The sequence below is a fragment of the Zeugodacus cucurbitae genome, chromosome 4 (assembly GCF_028554725.1).
Source record: "Zeugodacus cucurbitae isolate PBARC_wt_2022May chromosome 4, idZeuCucr1.2, whole genome shotgun sequence".
Classification (NCBI taxonomy): Eukaryota; Metazoa; Arthropoda; class Insecta; order Diptera; family Tephritidae; genus Zeugodacus; species Zeugodacus cucurbitae.
The window spans coordinates 17586384-17609952 of record NC_071669.1 but is presented as its reverse complement, the minus strand read 5'-3'; the positions used below and the strand labels follow the sequence as shown (position 1 = coordinate 17609952).

Genomic DNA, 23569 nt, shown 5'->3' with positions numbered 1-23569 from the left:
AACTATAATTAATACAGTGCTATTTAAAATGTTTATATGAAGAATTAAAAATATATATAAAAATAATTATGCATTATCTTTGTAGCATAGTTGTTTAAAATAAATATTTTGAAATTTAATATAAAAACTTTTAACAACACGCAATACACAGAAACCCATCAACACAGAAATTTGTTTTACCTATATCTGAAACACCCTGCACTCAACTGCTAATGTTTATAGCAACATGCAACTATGTTATTCCTTCACGTGTAGCGTAGTTTTTGCCAACCAAACACATGTTGTTTGTTTTGATTTTAGCGCGTAATGTTTGCTTTTTGAATAATTATAGAATTGTGTGTTAAAAGTTAAAATATAATGGCTTCCAACAAGCTGGAATACGATTCTAAACTGGGTGGTTCAGTGAGTTTGCCCACGCATGTACAAACATTTCGCTATGCCGCCAATGTTGTGCAGGAAATGCGTCAACTTATTGATGAAGTGCGCAATCCAGTCAGCCGCAAATTGGTCTTCCAAACTTTGCCCAAACACATGCGTCGACGCGCCATGTCGCACCACCCTAAGCGTTTGCCACGCAAATATCGCGCCGCACATCGTTCGCAAATGGCCAAAGCGGGTAAACCGCAGCAAACAAAGCGTCCTTCGCGTAAATTTCGACGCCGGCCAGGTAATCTATTACGCGATTACTTGAGACGTCAGCGCAAGAATATTTGGCTAGAAACACATATATGGCATGCGAAACGCTTTCACATGGTCGAACGTTGGGGCTACAAGTTACCGCAGTCGAGCTGTGATAAAACATACAGGTCATGTTACCGCGCCTCAGCGGAACATTGTTTATTGCAGGATATGTCGTTTTATGCTTGCATAGAAGTGAAGGGAAAATTGGCAGATTTGCGTGTAGGTTTTGCCAGATTAAGCAGCACGCGTTGTGGTTTTAGTATTGCTGCCAAAACATATCTCACTGGACGTAGAGAAGGCAGCATCGACTTATTTAGAGATGGCAAATATCCGGAAAATGCGCTGGGACGCTTTTCATTCATGTGGCAACCAGTAAATTGTGATGAGACTACAGATGAGGAGCAAATTCTACGTACCTTATGGCTTTGGGTACATCCAAGCGCATATCTAGCGGTATTGGAGGAACTAATCAAAGTATTCGAAGTAAGCGCTTTAAATAGCATTAAAGTGCCTATAGAAACGGATGAAACAACCAGTCAATGTAGTAGCGAGTTGTCAGCAGATAATAAATGTAATGTTATTGTAATTTTGTTTTATATTTTAATTGTTAATGTTATTATCTTGTATATTTACAGCAACCAAAGAATTAAAACCTAAAGAATTGCGTCGCTTACAATTCATGACGAAAACTTTAGCCTTTGAGCATATAAAAAGATATGGTAATTCCAAAACCGGCGTTGAAATTAACGAATTGAAGGATACAATGAATCGCTTCCGGCTCACGGGTCATCTCGCACAAAGTGTGCTGCTACACACATTCAAGCCGAAACAGTTGAACGAGGACACTCCAACCACCTGGCTACATACTTTATTTGCACAAAATCCAATTTTTAAAAGCTTCCACGAAAACCAATTGGAATTTTGGCAGAACTGTAGTGATGTGGGTTCACCTGGTGAACTACTCTCCAACATGATACTAGCGCTAAACATTGAAGATCCACGCTTGAATCGCCCAAAGAAACGTACGAAAGCACAACCACACGAACCTTTAAGCGCTAGCAACACAGATTTTCTGCTCAAAATGCCTGATAAGTTGGCGCAAAGTGTGCTATGGAATACTAAAATACGCGATGGCCTGTGTAAAAGCATGATAACACCCAGTGAGTATAGCAAATTGCGCGCCAAACATGCTGTAGTGCCAGGTGTGCGCTGTCAATTCGAAGAGGAGATGCAAGCAGTGCCTGTCATACTGATACAACGCCCCGGTTCACAGCGGCCACAATATAAACGTCTGGGTTACGGTTGTGGTTGGGATGTGATAGCGCCCGCTGGTTATGGTATGCCTATTTGGTTATCGCTTATTATGTGGGGCGCTAAACCCGGTGGTTTACGTGAATTCGAATCAATAGCACGCGAGCTGGGCACAGAGGAGTACTTGCCCGACACAATTGCTGGTATGTGCGACTTTTGTATTTATTTTTTGTTTTTTTTTTTTTTATATTCATTTAATATATTGTTTTTTTATATTCATTTAATATAGGTCGCGTGCTGGCTAATACACGTCATCAAGAATTGCGCGCCAAATATTTTCGCAAACCGCCAAATAGACGTCAAAACTATCAGAAATTGGCAATAGTTAGTCCCTTTCGCGCGCCATTTGCCGAACTAATACGTGATTGGCGCACCAATGAAGCAGCACAGAGTAGCGCTGTATCCCACAATTTTCACATACTTCGCGATCGCACGCTGCTACAACAACTACTGCTGCATATACAAGGAAAGTGCAAGACATTTCCCAATGAAATGCCCGATAATTGCTTAATACAGTTGCACTTTCGCATGAAAACGCGTGGCAATTTAGAAGACTACTCGTTGATTTGCCTGCCTACACGCGGCGATTTCAAGCGCAATCTCAAACAGATTAAGAAAACAAATCATGAACCCATCTTCACTGAACCGCCGCTGCCGGATTTGGTCGAACGTGAACGCAAGCAGCTGCGTAAAACGCATAAGAAGCTATTGAAACGTTTACGCGCGCGACGTATGCGTGAAAAGCGTAAACTGCAGGTTGAATTTATATATTCTATTTATTTAAATTTGTTATTTAATGTTTTTATATACACACTCAGGAGACAAGCACTACGCGCGTACACATCAGACCCGCCAACACAGCCACACTCGTGGCAGCGCAGCTAGAGCGCATGTGCAAATTGTGGTTGCCGGAGGATCTCTCTACACTCTATACGGTGCGCAAGCAATGCCAACGTGAAGTTTTCGGCTATGCCACCACAGCGCATTTCAGTTATACCGAGGCTACAGTCTGCGCGGTGGGCTACGTAACGCCGGCCGGTTTGAAACAATTGCTCACATTATGTGCGCAGTGTAATGTACGCCAACCAATGTGCCTGATGCGCAATCCAAGAAGTCGTCACTACCGTTTCGCTAGCTTTAAGCTCAATTTGGATGTTTGATTGTATGAATTGATAGATTTTAGTATGGATTTGTGGTATTTAATATATTGCATTTTTGTATTTTATTAATTTTGTATTCTTCATTGTTGCATTATGCTTAGTTTTCTCTGCTTCTTTGCTCACTTCACAATTAGCTACTTTTAATAGTAATTATATAATATATAATAATATAGTTCAGTCACGCTACGTTATACGTTAAAGGTATAAGTTTCTTGTTTTTAACAACTAACAACAGCAGTGAAATTATCCTCTACATTTGTTTACGCCTAGTGAAAAACAATGAAATAAAATGTGTTGCGCCAAATGTAAAATTGTGCAAAAATTTCTAAATATTTTTTTTTTAAGTTTATACTAATGCGTGCTAGTAAAGATACACGCCGAATTTTGAATTGTTTTGAATTCATTGCTTTGCATAAACTACTTGCGAAAAAAATATATAATATTAGTTTTGAGTTGTTTGAGTTGCTGCTTTGTTGTTTGTATACTTAAATTTCAGTTTTCACTTCATTAGTTTTAAACTTTTTTAGTTATTAGTTTCATGTTCATGAGTTACGAGAGTTGCCTTTTTTGTTGCATTAATAAAAATGTGTTTTGTTTGTGCCTCATACTTCAACATCATCATCATCATCATCATTATCATCAACATCACATACTTCAATCAAAGTAAATCACAGATTTGCTACTATGATATTAGACAGCATTGAGCTGTGGCACTGCCGCTAACATCCAGCGTTGAAGTTTCACTTTTTCTACTGTCACCACTCTGCAAATACACATGAAGATACAAGTGATGTACTCAAAATGAAGAACAATAAACGAAACTAATGCGACAACATTAAGTAGAACTATGTACGAAAATATTATTTTAATTAAAAAATGAAAATGAACTTATAGAAACATAAAAAACAGCTTGAGGCTTTAAAATTAAATGTAAATTGTAAAGTAACGTTAATTTTATACACAATGTCAGTTATATTACAATTGGTAGGTGTCACAAATGAAATGAAATTAACCTTAAGTATAATCATTGAATTAAAAATGCTGCGATTTTTTTTTAATTTCAGTTAAATGTTTTATTTTGAAAATCAGTGTAATGCTTACTGTTCGAAAATTTATTTGTTTTTTAATTTCAGAAGAATATTTTTTATTTTCAAATTAATTTTAAAATTAAATAATTCGTGTCAGTTATCAAATAATAAAGTGAATATAATAATTTTGGCATATTTTTTTTAAAAATTCAGTTTTTTAAATTTCAAAAAAATAAATTTTTTTTTGCAAACAAATAATTAATTAACTTTATTTTGGCATATTTTGTTCGAAAATCTGTTTTTTTTTTTTCAATTTCATAAAAATATTTTTTTATTTTCAAATTTATTTTGAAATGAAATACTTTTTGAATAATTAATTAACTTTATTTTGGCATATTTTGTATGAACCCTACAAACAATAAATGCATAATTAGACACTAAGGGGACTGGGGAATGTATGAAACCAATCTGAAATAGTTTTAAACGGAATTTTCTTAATATTCGAAGACCATTTGAAAGTTTTCGTCTGCAAGAATCTGAAATTAATGTAACTTTAAAGACAACTCTAATGGACTACTCTACAAAAATAATAAATAACAAAACAAATTTAAAGAAAACTGCTCACGTAAGGAGACTGTAAAATCGCTTTAAGAGATAAAAATAAGTAGTTTCCTAGAAAATAAGTGTTAAGGAGTTATTACTCCTTCTTTAGCAATCAAACAAGCGTTTGCGGACAGACTTTCAACTGCTTTTTTTGTTTTGAGGTTATAAAATTTATGTTCACAGTTCACTTTCACGTTTTCTAAACTAAAACTAAAAACTGAAAATTTCACACGACACTAAGTTTTACACAATCGAGATGAATACGATTTTAAAAACAATCAACGTTGTTCAACTCAGCGTTTACTGCTTTAGAAAATGTCTTCTACGGCAAACAAAAAAAGTAACTAAAAATATTTAAGTGAAATAGTTTCAATTTTGTAAGTCTACAACAGTGGCATCACATATTTTATGTCAAAAATAATAAATACTCAACTAAAAAAATACCTAACAATATTTCTTAAATAACAATCAGATCAAAACAGAATTTTTTGTGTTTTTTTTTTGTTTTTTGAATTTTAATTTCTCAATCAATCTCAATTTATATATTTTGCTTTAAGTGTTAAAATCTTTATTGACAGACAAAAAGAATAATATATTAATGTTCAATTCGTAATTTCATTTACAATCAAAAAAGGAACTTAATATATTTTACTTTTTTTAAACAATTCATTAATTTATGTGTAGTTGCGTTTCATTAAATAGTGTACTTTCGTTGTAATTAAAGTAACTCAAATATTGCAATTGAAATCAAAAATTATTAGGTGCTTAACAGAGTATTTCGAAATTGCTTTGCGTAAACTTTTTTCATTTTGAATTTTTTTTCTTGAAATTTTGGCAAAAGTGTCACATGCGTTATAATTTTCCACTAAAACTGGCGGCTAAACAACGTTTTATTATTTCATATTTATATAAGTCTATGCTTATAATATTTTAGCCAGATTTATTATTTCTTGTTTTGCTTGTCTTTCGTTATTAGCGCTAAAAATATATAGATTTTATGTTTATGAGTAATACGTACGCGCTTAACTATGCACACTAATTGTATGTTCATTTTGTTTACTAGTGTATTGTATTGTTTATTATTATTTTTGCAAATTTAATTTACCCAAGAGGCCAGTACATCCTGTAAGTGGAGGAGAAAAACAAAAACAAAATGTTGAGAGCATAATTTTCTTTGTAAAATTGTATAAATTTAAGTATGCCTTACCCGCACATCGTCCATTTCATCATCCGATGAGGAATGTGATAGCCCATTGTATGTCTTAAATGTAACTTTCTTCATAAATGTCTTTAATAAACTAGCGCTTAATTGACCAAACTTGTATGGTACAACTGGATCGAAGTCACCATGCGCCTGGAAAACCTGGATAAATGAAAAAAAAAAAAATGTAATTCAAAAAAATTATTTAAATTAAAACATCAACAAATTTAATTCCGCCACTACTCACCGGTATATCATCGGAGTTGGTTTTTATGCCCGGGAATTGCTTGTGCAATGGCAACCAACAGGATAACGCTACAACACCAGCCAGCGGTTGATTGTATGTCAGCGCTGTGTACAATGCCAATGCACCACCCTGTGAGAAACCACCGAGCACAATACGATTCGATGCTATACCTTTGGTGACCTCATCATCAATCATACTTTTAATATTTTGAGCAGCACTCTTGATGCCCTCCTCATCTTCGGGGCCCGATATGTCGAGCGTACGCAAGTCAAACCATGAAGGCATACGAAAGCCAGCATTCAATGAAACCGGCATTGTGGGTGCTGTTGGACAGATTACTTTCATGCTGGGCGGACGTACCGTCGCCAACGCTGAACTCCATCCATGGCTGCAGGGAAAACAAAAGCAAGAATAATAAAAATGTAAGAAAATTAAATTTAACACAAATTGAATCAAATTAGCAGTGCGTGCACATGCATCACTTGCATGCATATGCGTAATTCACTTATTGTTAGCTACATACGTATAAAATTAATAAATATACATACATATGTTTACATTTATATTATGTGAAGTGTTCTGGCAAGTCAAAACAAATCTAAATGAATATTTATTAAAAAAATTAATAAAACAAAAAATAATATAAAAAAAAACATTTAAACAAACAATTTTTTTTTAAATTAATAAAGAAAATTTTAATAAAAAATTAAAAAAAAAATTAATACCATCATAAAATGCACTGTAAGCATGTATTCACCGATTACTCATTCAATTATTAATGCAATGTGCTCTGTATAGCCTTAAATAAAGAGAATGAACTTTGATTTAATAAAATCGCGCTGATAAGATCACTATATAAGCTATTTATTAATCAATATCAATATCAACTTGTCACTCACTTTCAAATATAACGTAAGTATGCGATCCACGTAACAAAACACTATAAACATTTTTTTATGCACACAAAATCACAACACTAACCTTTACGCCAAATAAAATATTACTGAACAATAAATAATAGTAGGTTCTCACTGTTTACATAACAACTATCAACAGTGCATACAAAAGATATTTAATTAATACACTGATACACAACTACACACATACAAAAAAATAAAAAATAAATTTTCTTAGTAAAATTGTGTTATGTACATACCCGGTATCACCTAAGCCGTGCATGAAGATGAGCTGTAAAGTGCGAAACGTTTAGTCACATTGGAAAAAAAGTTAGATAATACAACGTATATAAATACATACATATATATGTAAAAGCATATCAATAACTATGCAATCAACTTACGGTTGACGTATGTTTGGCGGTTGCCTCAATTATCACTGGTGCAATCGACATGCTGTTGCTTTTTGTTAACCACAATAATAGCCAACTAACAGTTGAGACGAGTAAAAGTGTGGTTAGCAAATATCCTGACACTAACAATAACAAACGTTTTCCAGCCACACGCTGTTGTCGTCGTTCTCGATTGTACAACTCAATGTTATGTGTACACGTGTGTTGCGCGTTTGCTTTTAACACAAATCAATTGTTTAAATTTGATATTGTTTGTTGTAGTCACATACACACGCACAACTGCACTACTTGACGTTAAGCGTTATGTATACGAAATGTATATGTTTGTATGTGCATGCATTCAGGTACAATTCAATTCAATTAAGTTTACTGCACAGAGAAATTGTGCAAAACAATAAGCAAGCTCAACGCGTATAAAGGACGAGTAGTGTGTAGATCCTTTAGGAGCGATGTGTCTGCAACTATAATAGTTTATATGTAATTAATTTACAATTTGTTATTGTATATGTATGCCTGACCTACCGCTGTTTTACTAAAGTAAATTGTTTTGTTGGCGCGTTTTCAATGTTTATTGTTGACACGTACAAACTGCAATTAGACAAAAATGAATAAAATATGTAAAATTAGTGTGTTATAGTAAACTAATATAAACAGTGGTTAAATGTACAGGTTATTGATTTTACTTTGGGGGCGGTGGGAAGCGCTCCAAATTAAACACAAACAAGTGCACGTTATCTATCACTATGCTAACAACTTATATATGTTTTATGGCTTTTTAATATAATTTATTTTTCAGTTTTATGCAATGCTATAACGTAATATTATTTTTACCAATTCTGATTAGTTTTTCCTGCTTCAGCACCCAAATACTTCCTCTTACGACAACAGCAATGGCTCGAAAACTTCCCAACAACAGCGCAGGCACATCCGCAATGTTGCCAACGCTTTATTACAATTTCTGCAAATCTATTTTGACATTTTACTGACAGCTGTGTATAGTTATCAATATACATACGTGTATAATCTGCAAAATATTACAAGCGTAGAGCTGCCATTCGCACGTTACGGTTAATTTTTTTGAAACATGCAATTTTGTACTAAAAATTTTCAACCAAAATTGAAAAATATTTTTTATACGAAAGAAAAAAAAAAAGAATTTAATTTGACAGTTGCACAGTGTTGTGAAATTGTATAAAATATTTTTTTAATAAAAAAAAATTATAATAATTTTGGGTTATTCATTTAGTTTAATTTTATTGTATTTGATTTTAATATTACTAAAATTATTGTACTTAAATTTCGAAATGTCGAAGTTCTCCATAATTGAGTTATTCGTTATATTAGTCAAATTTCATACAAATTTCCTTCCATAACTCGTAGTCTCTCTAACTCTAAGTTTATTTTGGGTTATGGTGATACGAGTTAGAGAAGTTCAACTGTATTAGTTTTAGTAGGTAGGTTATGTGGTTGTCAAAACGACGTACCTAGTCCTTTTGGAGGCCCATTGTGACACCACAACTGGGACTGTGATCCCTCCACTATAGAGTCATCTTTGAATCACCCTGTGGTCTTAATAAAGTGAAAAAGTTCACATAATTTGATATGAGCAACTTCACCCACATCCTCGAGAAAACCGCGTCCAATAGTTGTAATTCTTTTCCTATACAGAGCCTTACATCCACATAGAAGGTGTGTAATCGTTTCTTCCTCTTCTTCTTCCTGGTAGCTTCTGCAGTAATCGTTACTAGGTAACCCCAGCCTGCTGGCGTGTCTACCAATCAGACAGTGTCCCGTTAACACCCCTACAAGGGTTCTTGTGTCATTCCTATTAAATTTCAGTAAACGACAAGTGCGGCTCTTACTCCATTCAGGCCATGTTTGTCTACTTACGGAACAAGTCATTAATTGTTTCCATTGTGATTCAGCCATATCAACAGCATGTTTATCTATTAGGTATCTGCACGTTGCCAGAGATATATAAATTACCTCTTTATTAGCATCTAACTGCAATGTTGTGTCCAATCTGGCTAATTCATCTGCTATACAGTTTCCAGGAATGTCACTATGTCCCGGGACCCATTACAGGTGTATCGTGAAATATGATGTCATTGCTATTAGTAAATCCAAACACTCTTTCACTATCTTCGATGATATTCTATGCGACTTTAGTGATTTTAAAGCCGCTTGACTATCCGAAAATATGAATATGTGCTTAGTCGTTAGCACTCTTTTTGACAAAACGAGAAGGCTTTCTTTAATTGCAGAGATCTCTGCTTGGAAAACACTGCAGTGATCCGGTAATCGGAAAGCGATTCTCGTATCCAGTTTCTCTGAAAATACCCCGCCTCCTACTCGTTTGTCCAGTTTTGAACCGTCTGTATAGATACTTATCTCTGAATCTTTGTCCACTTTTCCCACATCTCACTCCTCTCTAGAGGGGAAGGATATGTGTAGGTCCGAGTTTAGATTCATATCTATAGGATTTCGAAAGTCCGTACTATTCGGTAGAAATGGGAACTTGCCGAGTATACTGGAATGTCCCCTAATGCAGTTTTGCAGTAGCGACGATTCCCTCAGCCTTAGTGCCGATTTCGCCGCCTGTTGTTTGCAGAATAGATCTATAGGCAGTAAATACAGAATCGCATCGGCGTTGTTCTGAGAGCTCCACTGATACATATACATGCCGCTCTTTGTAAACTTACCATACGCTTTACTACGTACTTCTTGTCAATTATTAGCCACCAGACCAGTATCCCATATGTCATAATCGGTCTAACTACAGCTGTGTAGAACCAATGTGATACGCGGGGAGTCCCCATTTTGGTCCAACCATTCTTTTGCAAGTGTATAGTGCCAAAGCTGCCTTCTTTACCCTGGCCTCCAAGTTTGGTTTTCATAACAGCTTCTTGTCTAAAATTAGTCCCAGGTAGCTTGCCTTTTCATTTATTGGTAGCGAGGTGCCGTTTATTGAAGTTGGTGTGAACTCTGGAATCTTGTGTTTCCTTGTAAACATCACTAATTCAGTTTTAGTTGCATTTAGGTTTAATCCACATGATTTTGCCCAACGATTTATCTCATTTAGCCTTGTTTGAATAAGGTCCGAGAGTATATGTGAGAATTTTCCCCTGATTGATACTTCAATGTATAATATATAAACTCTAAATACAAATATCTAGTTTAACGTTTTCACGTAGCATATTTTTAGGCTAACAGTATGGCACATCCGCTAGTAACTCACTTGACAGGAAATTTAAAAGAATTTAAATTTATGAATATGTTTAAAATGTGTAAATAAATAAATATTAAAAATAAGCGCAAAATATTATTAAAAACTAATTTTTTAAATTTATTTCTGCAAATATATATCATTAATAAAAAAAAACAAACAAAAACAACATTAATCTTCCACACTTCAAATCAAATAGAAATAAAGCTTTACTCCATCGTTGAAAAATTTTTAAATTGAAAAGCTGCCGTGCATTTTAGTGATGTTCATCAGCAATAAAAAGCTTCAGAAAACACATTTTGATTTTGCTTTAAGCTGTTTTGCAACTTTTTGTAGGAATATAGTCAAGCAAAGAGCGCCGTACGGACGTTTCCTAGCAAAAGAAACGAATTTGCTATTTTTAAGTGAAAAATCGAAAAGCGAATCTCGCAAAATGTTGACGCCAACAACAAAGTTAAATAATGACGTCGAAATGCCTATTATTGGATTTGGCACTTGGCGCGTAAGTGACAATTGTAGTAAATAAAAATTATATAAAACAAAACTATTGCACTCGCTTAGTTTCGAGAGTATAATAAAAAGATATAAAAAATCTAAAGAAAAGGATAAAACTGTTAAAAAACATTAAAATCATTTCACAACAGTGTGTGTGTGTGGGTGTTGTTGCAAATATGCACGTGTCTATGTATGTATGTATATAGGTAAGAATATGACATTGAATTGCAGTTGCATTTGCAAGGAAAAAGCTTCACAGAAATTTTCAATGTCAATGTCATTTGTTTTTGTTTTACATTTTTACATTTTCAATTTTTTGTTTATGTGTATGCTTAGATGCCAGCGAACGATGTGACACGTTTGGTGAAGGAGGCTATCGATGTTGGCTACCGGCACATTGACTGCGCCGACAGTTATGGCAATCAAAAGGAGGTTGGCCTGGCAATTGAGGAGAAAATCAAAGAGGGTGTTGTGGAGCGGTAAATTTTCAGAAATCATTATTCAGAAATACTATAATATAATTTTTAATTTCTTATTAACAGCAAGGATCTATTTATCACCGGCAAGTTGTGGAACACAAAACACGCTCCGGAATTAGTGTGTGCGGCATGCGAGAACGCTTTGAATTTGCTGAAAATCAACTATTTCGATAACTATCTCATACACTGGCCCACTGGTTTTGCTGATAGCGAGGAAAATTATCCCAAAGACAAAGATGGCAACACCATTTACACCGACATTGATTATGTGGACACTTGGTGTGCCATGGAGGCCTTGGTAGATAAAGGTCTTTGCAGATCGATTGGTTTGTCCAATTTCAATATTGCACAACTGCAGCGTGTGCTGGCTGTGGCGCGTATAAAACCCGCCAATTTGCAAGTGGAATGCCATCCATATCTAAATCAAAGCAAATTGATGGATTTCTGTAGTAAATATAACATTGTAATAACCGCTTACAGTCCTTTGGGTTCACCACACTCACCCTACGATAAGCCAGGCACACATAAGCTGCTGCAACATCCGTTAATTGTGCAGTTGTCGCAAAAGTATCAAAAGGCACCGGCACTGGTGTTGCTGCGCTATCAGGTGCAGCGCGGTAATGTCATAATAACCATGTCTACAAAACGTCAACATATGGCTGATAACCTAAATGTATGCAACTTCGAATTGACTGATGCAGAGATGTTCGAAATTAACGGTCTCAATTTTAATGGACGCTACAATCTAATGCAGAAGTGAGTAATGTGAAATAGTTTATCGCATATTTAATAAGTAAAAATTATTCTTTGTAGTGCTAAAGGACATCCACATCATCCATTTGAAAATGAACAAAATTAGTTCGGCTGGTAATGCCAGCAAAAACTGAAAACCTATGTAGCTGTGAATTATTTATAAGGTTTATATGAATTTATTATGGTTATTTAATTTATTTTTTTTTATTTTTTTAATTTAAATTTGTTATGTAATAGTATTTGAAATCTACCAAAGTGTTTTGTTAAATTTGCAGAAGGGGTATGAAATTCGAATTTCTACACATAGAATAGAAGAATAGAAATTTTAGAGGAAGGCACTACGACGATGTGGTCTTTTGTACCCTCCCTAAGTCTACAACAACTTTATCAGTCCCAGCACTCTTACAAATTCAAGAATGGTGCTTGGAGTGAGCGAGTCGATGCGATCCGCAGTTGGGTTGCTGAGACCCAATAATTTTCTCCCACTTCTGTGAAGTGCTACACAATCTAAGAGTAGGTGTAAGGGAGTTTCTGCCTCCAAGTCACAGAAGCGACACGTTTCTGATGAGACCATGCCCAGGTTGTGTAGGTGGTACCTAAGCTTACAGTGGTCTGTGTATAGTTTCACCAAGACTCTTAGTTTATTTCTGGGAAGATTTATTACACACCTAAATCTTTAGGTGTTATACCCTCCAATGAAACACTTTGCTTGGCGTAGACACGTAGCCTGCCGCCAATACCTCTGCCTGTCTTTCCTCAGTTCGTTCCGGAACACTTCCTTAATTGTGTGTGGCCCCACTGCTATAAAGGGTTCTGGGCCAAGCAGCTTAGTTGAGGCAGCCGAATGCACCCAGATTAGGTGAACACTGTTTTGCAAAGATAGAGTATTGAGCCTATCAATGCACTCTTTGACCATTCTCTGTTAGCAATACAAGAAGGTCATCCACGATGAGGCTCCATAACAGGGGGGAGAGGACTTTGTGTCCCGGCACCCAGATTAGGTGAACACTGTTTTGCAAAGATAGAGTATTGAGCCTATCAATGCACTCTTTGACCATTCTCTGTTAGCAATACAAGAAGGTCATCCACGATGAGGCTCCATAACAGGGGGGAGAGGACTCCTCCCTGTAGGCGTGCTGACTATTATGCAGAGGGTGTATTTTTTGCACCTTCGTCCTGATCTCGTTGTCGATAATTTTCTCCATGTTTTTCATCAAGAAGGAAGTAAGACTTATCGGCCTAAAAGATTTGGATAGTACTTCTTTCCTATCTTTGGGATAAAGATAACTCTCGCAATCCTCCACAGGAGAGGGATGTAGGCAAACGTGAGACGTTCTCTCATCATTCCTACTAGGCAGTGAAGCAACAAGTCTCCACCTTTTATTAGTAGGGCCGGGAAGATACCGTCTGCTCTCGTAGCCTTAAGTTTTCTGAAGGTCCCTAATGACCACTTCACGTGGTGAAACACAAACACAAAATTCCAGTAGGAGTGGTTGGGTCTATATAAGACCGGGCCTAGTTCTGTCTTCTGCACTAGTTGTATATGACCAGTCAGGGAATTTTATTGCTAGCGTGGTGTCGCTTTTTCCCCTGACCAGAACTTTATGCAGCCTACGATGCTCTCGCCTGGAAAATAGGTTGATGCTAGGACCACTTCAAATCCCTTTATGTCCTTGACCTGCACAGCCACCAGATCCTGTGTTAAGAGCTCTGAAAAGCAGAAGAAATCAATATCTTCCTTCAAGACAATACAAGCCTAGATTGTTAATGGTCCTGAGGCCATTGATTTCTCCGTTTATAGCCCAAGGTTCCAGGGCTAGGATGATGCTCAGATTTTCTGTTGTGAACCTGTTTACGATAACCGCTGACGCTGCCACAGCGTGGTACAGATTCACCTGAGCGATCTGTAAGGGGGAGTCCACCACAGGATGGGCTCCAGGAGGGGCAAGTCTTCAGAGTCGCTAACTTCTCCATACTTAGCGACTAATTCGTCCAGTCCTGCCATCAACTCTTGGGTAGAGGGGGCTTCCTCTACTGCCTCACGAAGGAACGCTTCAAGTGTGTCCATCTTACTGACAGTAGTTGTCTGCTTACCTGGACACACGGGGGCGGTAGTGGCGATTGGTTTCGTCTCACCTTGAGCCTTAGGGCTGCTTCCCTCTTTATCACTTTGGGGCTTAGGCCGCCAGGGACTCATATGGATCGCGCTAAACCTGTAGTTTAGGCGGAAGGCGCCTTCCGGAGAATTCTGTAAGACACATCCTCAATGCCAATGTATAGTCTTATGCCGGAATCTTCGATGGTACTGTTGATCGCCAAGCTGAGGTATTAATCCCTTCATTCTGTGTCTTTATTAGCTGCAATGCGAACTCCAGAGGCTCTTCAGCACTTCTAGGAAGGAATACCGTTATGCTATGCATTAGTGGTATCTCATCTCCTCGTTTTGCACAGAGGACTGGACCATTCCACCCTTCAAGCCTGGGAGCAGTCTCCGTAAGCCAGGTGGCGGTCTCTTCGTCCCTTCAGTCGACCAGAAGCTTACCTGATCGGAAGTAGACTCCATTGAAGGAAAGAGCGTGCCTCCCTCCTTTAGCTACCTGTTTCATTATCCTGTTTTGGAAGACGATGAGCGTTTTTGGTTCCATGGCTTCCGCTGGGTGGTTCAGCGGCAGTAACGCTATGCGTATGCTTCTTAGAGCATCAGCATAGCTGCGCTGGCTGTCTACTACCTGCGATGGCTGCTGGACAGCATGCCCGCCCTTGTCCTGTGAGGGGATTTGCATTAGCCATTTGTCCGATCCATACCGTTTGGGTTCAGAGGAACGCCTCTCACGGGGTGAGTCAGTTGTTGGAGACATCTTGCTGTCCACTCTCACTCTGTCAAGAGCAAGCTCCTGTGCTGCCTCGGGCGATTTTCCCTTCTTCGAGATGCCTTAGGTACCACTTCACTGTAGCACCACTCATACCAATCCTGCGAGTTTCGTCAGGGCCACCCGGACATCCTGCCTCAGGAAGGGGAGGGTAGTTGCCCTTGCGGTGCCTTCTCCTTCTGTGGGCCACAGTTATGGGCGTTTTACGCTCAGACTGTACGCCGTTAACTACCTTAGCGCTCTCTTTGGTGGGGTTCGATTCTGCTCGACCTTCCCTAGCACACTTTTTCTCTCTCTGGGATGTCAGTGGTAGTGAATTACCAACCCTGCCACTGCTTGTGGACGGTACGTCGGCGTCCTTCGCATATTCTTCAAACAGCGATCGTTTCTCTGCTGTCAATGCATCCAAGAAGCGAGGTTGTTGTTGTTTTTGTTGTTGCTTCATCTGTTCAGGTGAAAACGAACTTTTTATACTCGCGCAATTTATTGATGTAATTTTTTTAAATACCACAATTTGACCCATATATTAGGCATAAAAAATAAAATATCGAAAATCAGCATATATAGTATATGAGGGCTGAGGTAATTCCGGAACAGATTTCACACATTTTCACCACCAAGTTACAGTATATCCAAGACTATACGCTCACTTAATTCTGCTAAGATATCTCACATATTAACCGATATATGCGGCATAAAACCCATAATGTTTTTGAAAAACCTATAATTAGGTGTATGGGAGCTAGGGGAAGTTAAATCGGTCGAGTAGTTTCCGAGTATGGTTTTTGACCAAGGTGGACAACGCCACGACCATTTTCCATTAAAAAAAAAAATTAGTGCAGCGAGCCATTTTTTCTGTAAAATTTAGTGTTTATGAAGTTTTTCGTTAGTGAGTTAACGCACTTTTAGTAATTTTCAACCTAACCTTTGTATGGGAGTTGGGCGTGCTTATTATTCGGTTATATCAATTTTGATGGTATGTAATGGGGTAAAAAAAAAAATACATCCAGATATGCTTCTTCCTAGTGCGATTCTTTATACCCTATATCTAACTCGTTTAGTTTTATGACATTCAAACAATCGTTATGTGAACAAAACTATAATACTCTAATAGGAACTTTTGTTGCGAGAGTATAAAAATAAGAATGGTGTAAGTTATTGTGGAGATATTTTTTTCTGGACAGAGTATTGGACCAAACTAATGTTTTCCGGGCGATTTTCAAAGTTAGCCTCAAAAATCGAAATGTTTGGCTTCGACAAAATAATTAAAAAACGAGAAAAAACGTTAACTTCGTCTGTACCGAAGCTAATATACCCTTCACAGGTGCATTTCTTTTAGTAACTATGTGTTTAAGCAAATCTAAAGACGTAAGAACAAGTAAATAAAAAAAAGAAAACATTTTACCAATTCTTTTTAGCCGGGTTGTTTGCTAGAAACATTAAGGTTATATAGTTAACCGATCTGAAAAATTTCTTCGAAGATTATATTATTACCTTAAGCAGTAATCCATGTCAAATTTCGTGAAGATACCACGTCAAATGCGAAAATTTTCCATACAAGCAATTGATTCCGATCGTTCGGTTTGTATCGCAGCTATATGATATAGTGGTCCGACAAATGAGCAGCTTCGTGAAGAGAAAATAACACCTGCAAAATTTCAAAACGATATCTTAAAAACTGAAGGACTAGTTCGTATATATACAGACAGACGGACATGGCTAAATCGACTCAGTTCAACATACTGATCATTTATATATATACTTTATAGGGCCTCCGACGCTTCCTTCTGGGTGTTACAAAAAATTTGTTTAGCTTAAAAAAATTAGCTCATATGACTGATATTATAAGGGATCCGGTATTTTTCGTATTGTAAGCTTGGCCCAAAAGTTTTATACACTATTGAATAAAGAGGAAAATGTATATTCAATCCAAAAAACCTTTGTCGAAATTCGAATGCAAATATTTCCTTTATTAAGGCCACCTTCGAAAATCGAAGAATACTCTTTTTTTACATAGTCAAAAAATAGTTCGGTCCAATGTCCAGACAAAAGTAAATGCTTCCGTATAGTGCAATTTTTGAATTCAAATTCTCAAATGTTTTTCAAATTTTAAAATTTTGTTGTGTTATTGCTATAACGACAAAAAGTATTCCGCAGAAATTGTAGAGGAATGCTGTTGGTTGATAGTCATTGTTTGGATATAAAACCGGACACTTTCCGGTTACTTAGACCCGACTAGTAGCTCTAAAATCATGTTTAATGTTGAAAGTCCAAAGGACAATATAAATACTACATTATAAGCAACAAATATTAAATATTTTACAACTTCATTAATTTTATTTTATGCACTAAACAAACACTTTTCAAATATGAGATTTGAAAAAAAATCACTCAAACTATTATTCAAACAAAATCCTCTACTTCAAAATTTTCGTGCAAGCGCAAAAAATAGCGCTTTGCAGCGTTGAAACAGCGACAACTGGCGTCACCAAATCCAAGCAGTCACAGTGCCTACAAAACTCTTCAAAACTAGGTCCGAGGCGCACTTGCAATGTATGCGCCCTGTGCAAAAACCTGTCTGCTGGACGATCGTGATGCTAAAACCGCGCTGGCACGAACTGTAAAATTCTACAATGGCGTTAAAGTGCCCATAATAGGACTCGGCACGCAAGATGTAAGTGGAAACAAATATATATTTTTTTCACAAGGTTCCTAGGTGGAACACAGGACCTCAATGCGGAAAGTGGAAATACAATAATACATGTACTTTGGGGACTGAAACAATTGACATTTGATTTTTGATTTTTTCCAGATTGAAGCACACATCACTACACGCTGCGTAAAGGATGCTATCGATGCTGGTATACGGCATATAGACTGTGCGCCAATCTTCTGCAATCAACAGGAGGTGGGACTGGCAATCAAAGAGAAAATCGCTGAGGGTACCATAAAGAGGTAGTGCAGGGTATTTGCATACGATTTATGAGCTTTAATAATAGACAAAATATTATTTATTTTTCAGAGAAAACCTCTATATATCCAGTAAGCTTTGGAATTCACGACACGGTCCGAAATGGGTGCGTGCCGCATTGGAAGCAACATTAAAGGAATTGCAACTTGATTATCTCGATAATTATGTGATGCACACACCAATGGGTTTCCAAGACGGCTTCGAGAATTATCCACGCAATACTAGAGGTGGAATTATATTTTCGGATATCGATTATGTGGACACTTGGCGCGTAATGGAGTCGCTGGTCGACGCTGGTCTGGTACGTTCCATTGGTTTGGCCAATTTCAATGCCGAACAAATCGAACGCATACTGGCAGTGGCACGCATACCGCCGGCTAACCTACAGGTGGAATGTCATCCGTATTTAACACAAAAGAAATTAATGGATCTATGCTGCAAGCACAACATAATCTTTATGGCTAGCAATCCAACTGGACCGCTAAGGAAAAATGGCAATATCACAGCGTTTAGGTGTAATCCAAAGATTTTATGTTTGACTAGAAAATATGATAAAACCACAGCCGAGATATTAATACGTTATCAAGTGCAATGCGGCAATGTTGTATTGGCGAGAACAACAAAAAAGGAACATATGATACAAAATGTAATGGTTGAAAATTTCAAACTGTGTCGGAAGGATATGGAAGTGCTTGACTTGATGAATTGCAACTACCGAAATAACACGCTTGCTTAGTAAGTTGACATAAAATATAATTTCTCTAATATTGCATGAGAACTGATATTTTTATACACTCGCAACAAAGTGGCTAAGAGAGTATTATAGTTTTATTCACATAACGGTTGTTTGTAAGTTACGCGTTAGAATAGGGTTATGATCAGTATGACGAGACGAGCTGATCAGGATGTCTGTATGTCCGTCCGTCTGTCCGTGCAACGGATAACTTGAGTAAAAAGTAAGATATCTTGAAGAAACTTGGTACACACGTTCCTTGCGACCATGGTAGGACGTCCACAAAATGGCGAAAAGTTTTTTGTACATATTTCGTAAACTTCCAAAGCTATATAAACCAAACTTCTGGAGCCATTTCCCTTAAGTGTCCCCTTACAAACCTAGATTTTTTTAAATGGGCGTGGCGTCGCTTACTTATGGATCAAAATAGGTGCCGGGCTCACGGGACCACGTATTAAGCTGTCGATGCCCATGGGATACTTTCCCAGTATCTTTCAGGCTGAGGTCTATGCTATTAGCAAATGCTCTGAAATAATATCGGACAGGAACTATCACGGCGAACGAATTGCCATCATCAGTGATAGCCAGGCAGCTCTCCAGGCACAATCATCCTTCGAAATAAACTCGGGGTTGATCCTGGACTGCATTGGAAAACTCAATAGCGTGTGCAGCAACAACAAACTAACACTGTTCTGGGTACCGGGACACAGAGGTATACAAGGCAACGAACTCGCAGACCAGCTAGCTAGAAGGGCCGCGGCTACCAGGCCGGTGGGGCCACAGAACTTCATTGCCGTTGGTCCGCAAGCTCTGAGAAATGGACTACTCGAAGGCGAAAGAAAGTAGGAATCGCTACTGGCTGCAACTGCAGGGACTTCGCTACGAAACAAAATGAGACAACTAGTGGCACTTTACACTGGCCACTGCAGACTAAGGTGTCATCTGAACAAACTCGGGATCTGCTCTACGGAACTGTGCAGATTCTGTGATTTGGAAGCGGAAAACCCTGAGCACCTACTCCTGGAATGTCACTGCGTGATTAAGTATCACGACCACCAGCCCTGCAGCGTTACTAAGTTTTCTTAGAGCTACAGAACTGGACGGTATTCTGTGATAAATAGAAGAGGGCACAATAGACCGTAGGTCGCAGTGCGATCCTCTAATAAAATCTATGGATCAAAAACGATATCTCAAAAACTACTCGACGATTTCAATGAAATTCGGTATATAATAGCTGCCATCGATTGGTCACTTCTCTGCTCGCTATCTTTGGGCGCTGCTCGCCTGTCAAAAATTTTACATGTGAAAGCAACAACAAAGATATCTAGTTGAATTCGTGCTGGAGAGTATGCGAATACCTCATTAAAATTTCAATAGTCGCTTGCTGAGTGCTACCAAGTTTTGTTTTACACATTTTAGAACCATTTTACTATTGTGAACGGCTCAAAGGACAAATTACTGTTAAAATAATAAAAATTGTTATACACAAATTTGAAAATGAAAAGGGCCTGCGAAGATAAATCGTCAGTATTTTTGTATTGAATTTATTGAATAAAAAATAAATTTGTGCAATTCGATTTCAGTGCTGCCAGTTTGTATGGAAATTTGGAAAGATTGTTCGATTGGCTTGTGTATAGCAGTTAGCCACTCGATGACAGCTAATATTTCCTTAACACCCTAATGACACCGATGGAAAATGAGCGAAATCGGTGCACAACTACGCCTACTTTCCATATAACTGAATTTTGAGTTCCATCTTATTCTTTCACTTTATAATATATACATAAGGAACCAATGAAGATAACGGAATAAAACTTTACACAAATACTATATATCATCTGTGGCACTACTTGTGGAAAAATTGTCGAGGTCGGACTATAACTTTTCAAGACCCCGACTATCGAACATAAAGAACGCAGTGCTTAAGGGTAATTTATTACCAAAAACATCGGCAAATCTCTTAGATATTTTAATCTAGTGAACTTTATTATAAAATGTTCGGTTATACCCAAACTTTGCCTTTCCTTACTTGTTATTCCTAAAAAAAAATATATTTATCAATATCATATATTTTTTATAGCGCCTCTGGACATCCATACCATCCTTTTGAAAATGATTGCATTTGAGCACACTGTTTTCGAAAATATATACCAACTACTTTACGGAACGTATATAACTGATAAATTTTCAAAAATAAAACGTAAATAAAAATGAAAAACTGGAAGAAGAAGCACACAAAAGTCAAACATAAGTGAAAAAAAATTAATTTTTCTAATTTGAAAATTCAAAATTAATTTTTTTGTACTTATTTAAAATTCAAATTAAAACAACAATAAAATGTTAATATTCACAACAAATTAACTAACAAATAATTTCTGGCTAAAATTTTCTAAATTAAGCATGAAAATATTCAACATAAATTTATTAAAATTAATAAGTAAAATTCCTTTTCGGCAATATTCTGGTGAATATCGCATATACCATTTTCCCGGATTTGCGTGAGTGCTATAATAGTAAATAACGGTATTTTGACAAGCAGCGGCTTTACTTATTTAATTTTAGTAACACATCAAACAAAGATAATGTCGGCGAAAAAAAGCAAAAAAAATTACACATTTCGAAAACGCTTGGCGCCGCTAGTGGCATAAGTGATACGTTAACAGCTCAGAACAGCGCACCAGAACATGCCATAAAGTCATCGCCAACAAAGAAAAGTTTCACAAACTTATTACTGGAGGGAACTACCGTTGTTACAAATACAAATTCGAAATCACCATCAGGCGAATGTGCCGAAAAAAAAGTTGAAAAGAAACCTGATAAAAGCAAATGTTTAAGAGCTGTGCCACGTTTAAAATGGGTTAATGAACTACCGGAAGACTGCAGAGCGAAAAAGACCGATATTCCAACTGTTAAATTGCGTGATGGCTATGTAATGCCCATGTTTGGACTTGGTACTTGGCTGGTGAGTTATTTGTTTGATGAAATGAGAAAATGCTAAAACTTCTTAACATTAATATTTTACACATAAATTATTACAATTTTTATAGTCGCCAAGTGCTAAGGTTGAAAAGGCAGTGAAGCACGCTTTAAAAGTCGGTTACCGCATGATCGATTGTGCACATGCCTACGAAAATGAAGAAGCAGTTGGTAAAGCAATAAAGAAATCAATTGAAAAATGCATTGTTAAACGGTACTATTTAAACAACTATTTTAATAATTTGTGCAATACTTTTTTAAAAAAAAATTTTCAACTTTTTCTTTCAGCGACGAACTATTTATAACCAGTAAATTATGGAACACATTTCACGATCCCCATTTAGTAATGAGTGCTTGCCGGCAATCTTTGTGTGATTTAAATTTGTCATATCTGAATCTTTACCTCATACATTGGCCTATGGGGTACAGAGCTGGAGACGAACTGATACCATACGATGCGTGTGGGCGTGTGATTGGCACCCGTGTAGATTACGTTGAGACATGGAAAGCAATGGAGGAGCTGGTGGCACGGCGTTTAACGCGTTCGATAGGACTTGCTAATTTCAATAAGCATCAAATTGAGCGTATTTGGAAAATTGCAAAAATAAAACCGGTTGTCAATCAGGTTGAATGTCACCCGTATTTTAACCAAAAACGTCTTATGGCATATTTGAAGAAAAAAGGTATTGTACTCATTGCATACAGTCCATTGGGTGCGCCAGCTAGACCCTGGGTAAAGAAAGATGAGCCAAATGTATTGCATGATAATCTGGTAAGATTATTGGAATTAATCTCTTATTTAATATAACACTAGTATGACACAACTGAGCATTATTCTTATAGATCAAGACAATAGCTTTTAATACTGGACGCACACCGGCGCAAATTTGTATACGTTATCAAATACAACGCGGTAATGCAGTCATTCCGAAATCAGTGACCCCAAGTCGTATTGAAAGCAATTTTGATGTCACAAATTTCGAATTATCTGATGAAGAGATGAAAATTATTGATAAGTTGGACAAAAAAATACGTCGCGTGTCGCTATCAATGTATAACATGTCATTTGGTATGAAATTGCATAAATTTAATAATATTTATTTATTACAGGTTAGCCAATCATCCACATTATCCATTTAATGACAAATTTTAATATTATTTTAAAACAAATACTTAATATTTAACTACTTAATATTACGTTTAATATTCATGAAATTCTCACCTGATATATTCAACGTGCAAAAAACTGTCTTTCAATAATAGAAAAGCGCTTCTGGGAGTGAAAAATTGTTATTATTTAGCACTAAAATATTTAAATAAATTTACACTTTATAAAAATAAAAGCACTCACAGTATTTTCTATTTTTAATTTCCAGTGAAAGCATCAACAATTACTTTAAAGCAGTGTTGTATTTTTTATCGATAAATCAAATAACAATAATTGAACAAAACAGTTTTTCTAAATGGAAAACAAATTTCTAAAAATTAACTGAAAATATATTTTGTAAGCCAAAAGACTATTTAAT

General features: G+C 36.7%; 5 protein-coding genes across 7 annotated transcripts; 4 read left to right on the top strand and 1 right to left on the bottom strand.

Moving 5' to 3' along the window:
• Nucleotides 1-227: 227 nt before the first annotated feature.
• On the top strand, nucleotides 228-3221 carry LOC105215880 (ribonucleases P/MRP protein subunit POP1). Its single transcript, XM_011190068.3, has 4 exons — nucleotides 228-1252; nucleotides 1317-2135; nucleotides 2222-2748; nucleotides 2811-3221. The coding sequence occupies exons 1-4, from the start codon at nucleotides 358-360 to the stop codon at nucleotides 3150-3152; spliced, it is 2583 nt and encodes an 860-aa protein (XP_011188370.2). The 5' UTR covers nucleotides 228-357; the 3' UTR covers nucleotides 3153-3221.
• Nucleotides 3178-8712, bottom strand: LOC105215876 (acyl-protein thioesterase 1). Of its 3 annotated transcripts, none has more exons than XM_029042699.2 (9): nucleotides 8556-8712; nucleotides 8372-8498; nucleotides 8063-8128; nucleotides 7532-8001; nucleotides 7388-7419; nucleotides 6232-6619; nucleotides 5991-6146; nucleotides 5889-5906; nucleotides 3178-3915 (listed from the first exon to the last, which is right to left on the bottom strand). In XM_029042699.2, exons 4-9 carry the CDS (start codon nucleotides 7580-7582, stop codon nucleotides 3835-3837), a joined length of 726 nt encoding a protein of 241 aa, XP_028898532.1. In that variant the 5' UTR covers nucleotides 7583-8001; nucleotides 8063-8128; nucleotides 8372-8498; nucleotides 8556-8712; the 3' UTR covers nucleotides 3178-3834. The 3 variants fall into 3 exon arrangements, with proteins under 3 accessions (XP_028898532.1, XP_054084898.1, XP_028898538.1); XM_054228923.1 differs by having other exon boundaries at nucleotides 8372-8506; nucleotides 8556-8705; XM_029042705.2 differs by lacking the exon at nucleotides 3178-3915 and adding an exon at nucleotides 5486-5761.
• A 2272-nt stretch (nucleotides 8713-10984) lies between these two features.
• On the top strand, nucleotides 10985-12707 carry LOC105215852 (aldo-keto reductase family 1 member B1). The gene is made up of 4 exons (XM_011190018.3): nucleotides 10985-11268; nucleotides 11598-11740; nucleotides 11804-12496; nucleotides 12554-12707. The coding sequence occupies exons 1-4, from the start codon at nucleotides 11029-11031 to the stop codon at nucleotides 12597-12599; spliced, it is 1122 nt and encodes a 373-aa protein (XP_011188320.1). The 5' UTR covers nucleotides 10985-11028; the 3' UTR covers nucleotides 12600-12707.
• Nucleotides 12708-17731: 5024 nt separating this feature from the next.
• On the top strand, nucleotides 17732-21439 carry Akr1c6_0 (aldo-keto reductase family 1 member B1). The gene is made up of 4 exons (XM_011190031.3): nucleotides 17732-18037; nucleotides 18176-18318; nucleotides 18386-19069; nucleotides 21148-21439. Exons 1-4 carry the CDS (start codon nucleotides 17915-17917, stop codon nucleotides 21191-21193), a joined length of 996 nt encoding a protein of 331 aa, XP_011188333.1. The 5' UTR covers nucleotides 17732-17914; the 3' UTR covers nucleotides 21194-21439.
• Nucleotides 21430-23389, top strand: LOC105215869 (aldo-keto reductase family 1 member B1). The gene is made up of 6 exons (XM_011190041.3): nucleotides 21430-21565; nucleotides 21630-22029; nucleotides 22115-22257; nucleotides 22332-22815; nucleotides 22887-23095; nucleotides 23154-23389. The coding sequence occupies exons 1-6, from the start codon at nucleotides 21468-21470 to the stop codon at nucleotides 23194-23196; spliced, it is 1377 nt and encodes a 458-aa protein (XP_011188343.1). The 5' UTR covers nucleotides 21430-21467; the 3' UTR covers nucleotides 23197-23389.
• The last annotated feature ends 180 nt before the right edge of the window (nucleotides 23390-23569 follow it).

What these genes read in the sequence shown, in the direction of transcription:
- LOC105215880 (XM_011190068.3), top strand. Translation starts at nt 358, where the DNA reads ATGGCTTCCAACAAGCTGGAATACGATTCTAAACTGGGTGGTTCAGTG. An exon ending in CTTGCCCGACACAATTGCTG is followed by an intron (nt 2,136 to 2,221) that starts GTATGTGCGACT and finishes CATTTAATATAG; the next exon opens with GTCGCGTGCTGGCTAATACA. An exon ending in GTGAAAAGCGTAAACTGCAG is followed by an intron (nt 2,749 to 2,810) that starts GTTGAATTTATA and finishes ATACACACTCAG; the next exon opens with GAGACAAGCACTACGCGCGT.
- LOC105215876 (XM_029042699.2), bottom strand. Translation starts at nt 7,582, where the DNA reads ATGTCGATTGCACCAGTGATAATTGAGGCAACCGCCAAACATACGTCA. An exon ending in CCGCCAAACATACGTCAACC is followed by an intron (nt 7,420 to 7,531) that starts GTAAGTTGATTG and finishes CGCACTTTACAG; the next exon opens with CTCATCTTCATGCACGGCTT. An exon ending in CACGGCTTAGGTGATACCGG is followed by an intron (nt 6,620 to 7,387) that starts GTATGTACATAA and finishes TTTTCCCTGCAG; the next exon opens with CCATGGATGGAGTTCAGCGT.
- LOC105215852 (XM_011190018.3), top strand. Translation starts at nt 11,029, where the DNA reads ATGTTCATCAGCAATAAAAAGCTTCAGAAAACACATTTTGATTTTGCT. An exon ending in TTGGATTTGGCACTTGGCGC is followed by an intron (nt 11,269 to 11,597) that starts GTAAGTGACAAT and finishes GTGTATGCTTAG; the next exon opens with ATGCCAGCGAACGATGTGAC. An exon ending in AAAGAGGGTGTTGTGGAGCG is followed by an intron (nt 11,741 to 11,803) that starts GTAAATTTTCAG and finishes TCTTATTAACAG; the next exon opens with CAAGGATCTATTTATCACCG.
- Akr1c6_0 (XM_011190031.3), top strand. Translation starts at nt 17,915, where the DNA reads ATGTATGCGCCCTGTGCAAAAACCTGTCTGCTGGACGATCGTGATGCT. An exon ending in TAGGACTCGGCACGCAAGAT is followed by an intron (nt 18,038 to 18,175) that starts GTAAGTGGAAAC and finishes GATTTTTTCCAG; the next exon opens with ATTGAAGCACACATCACTAC. An exon ending in GCTGAGGGTACCATAAAGAG is followed by an intron (nt 18,319 to 18,385) that starts GTAGTGCAGGGT and finishes TTTATTTTTCAG; the next exon opens with AGAAAACCTCTATATATCCA.
- LOC105215869 (XM_011190041.3), top strand. Translation starts at nt 21,468, where the DNA reads ATGAAAATATTCAACATAAATTTATTAAAATTAATAAGTAAAATTCCT. An exon ending in GAAAAATGCATTGTTAAACG is followed by an intron (nt 22,258 to 22,331) that starts GTACTATTTAAA and finishes TTTTTCTTTCAG; the next exon opens with CGACGAACTATTTATAACCA. An exon ending in ATGTATTGCATGATAATCTG is followed by an intron (nt 22,816 to 22,886) that starts GTAAGATTATTG and finishes TTATTCTTATAG; the next exon opens with ATCAAGACAATAGCTTTTAA.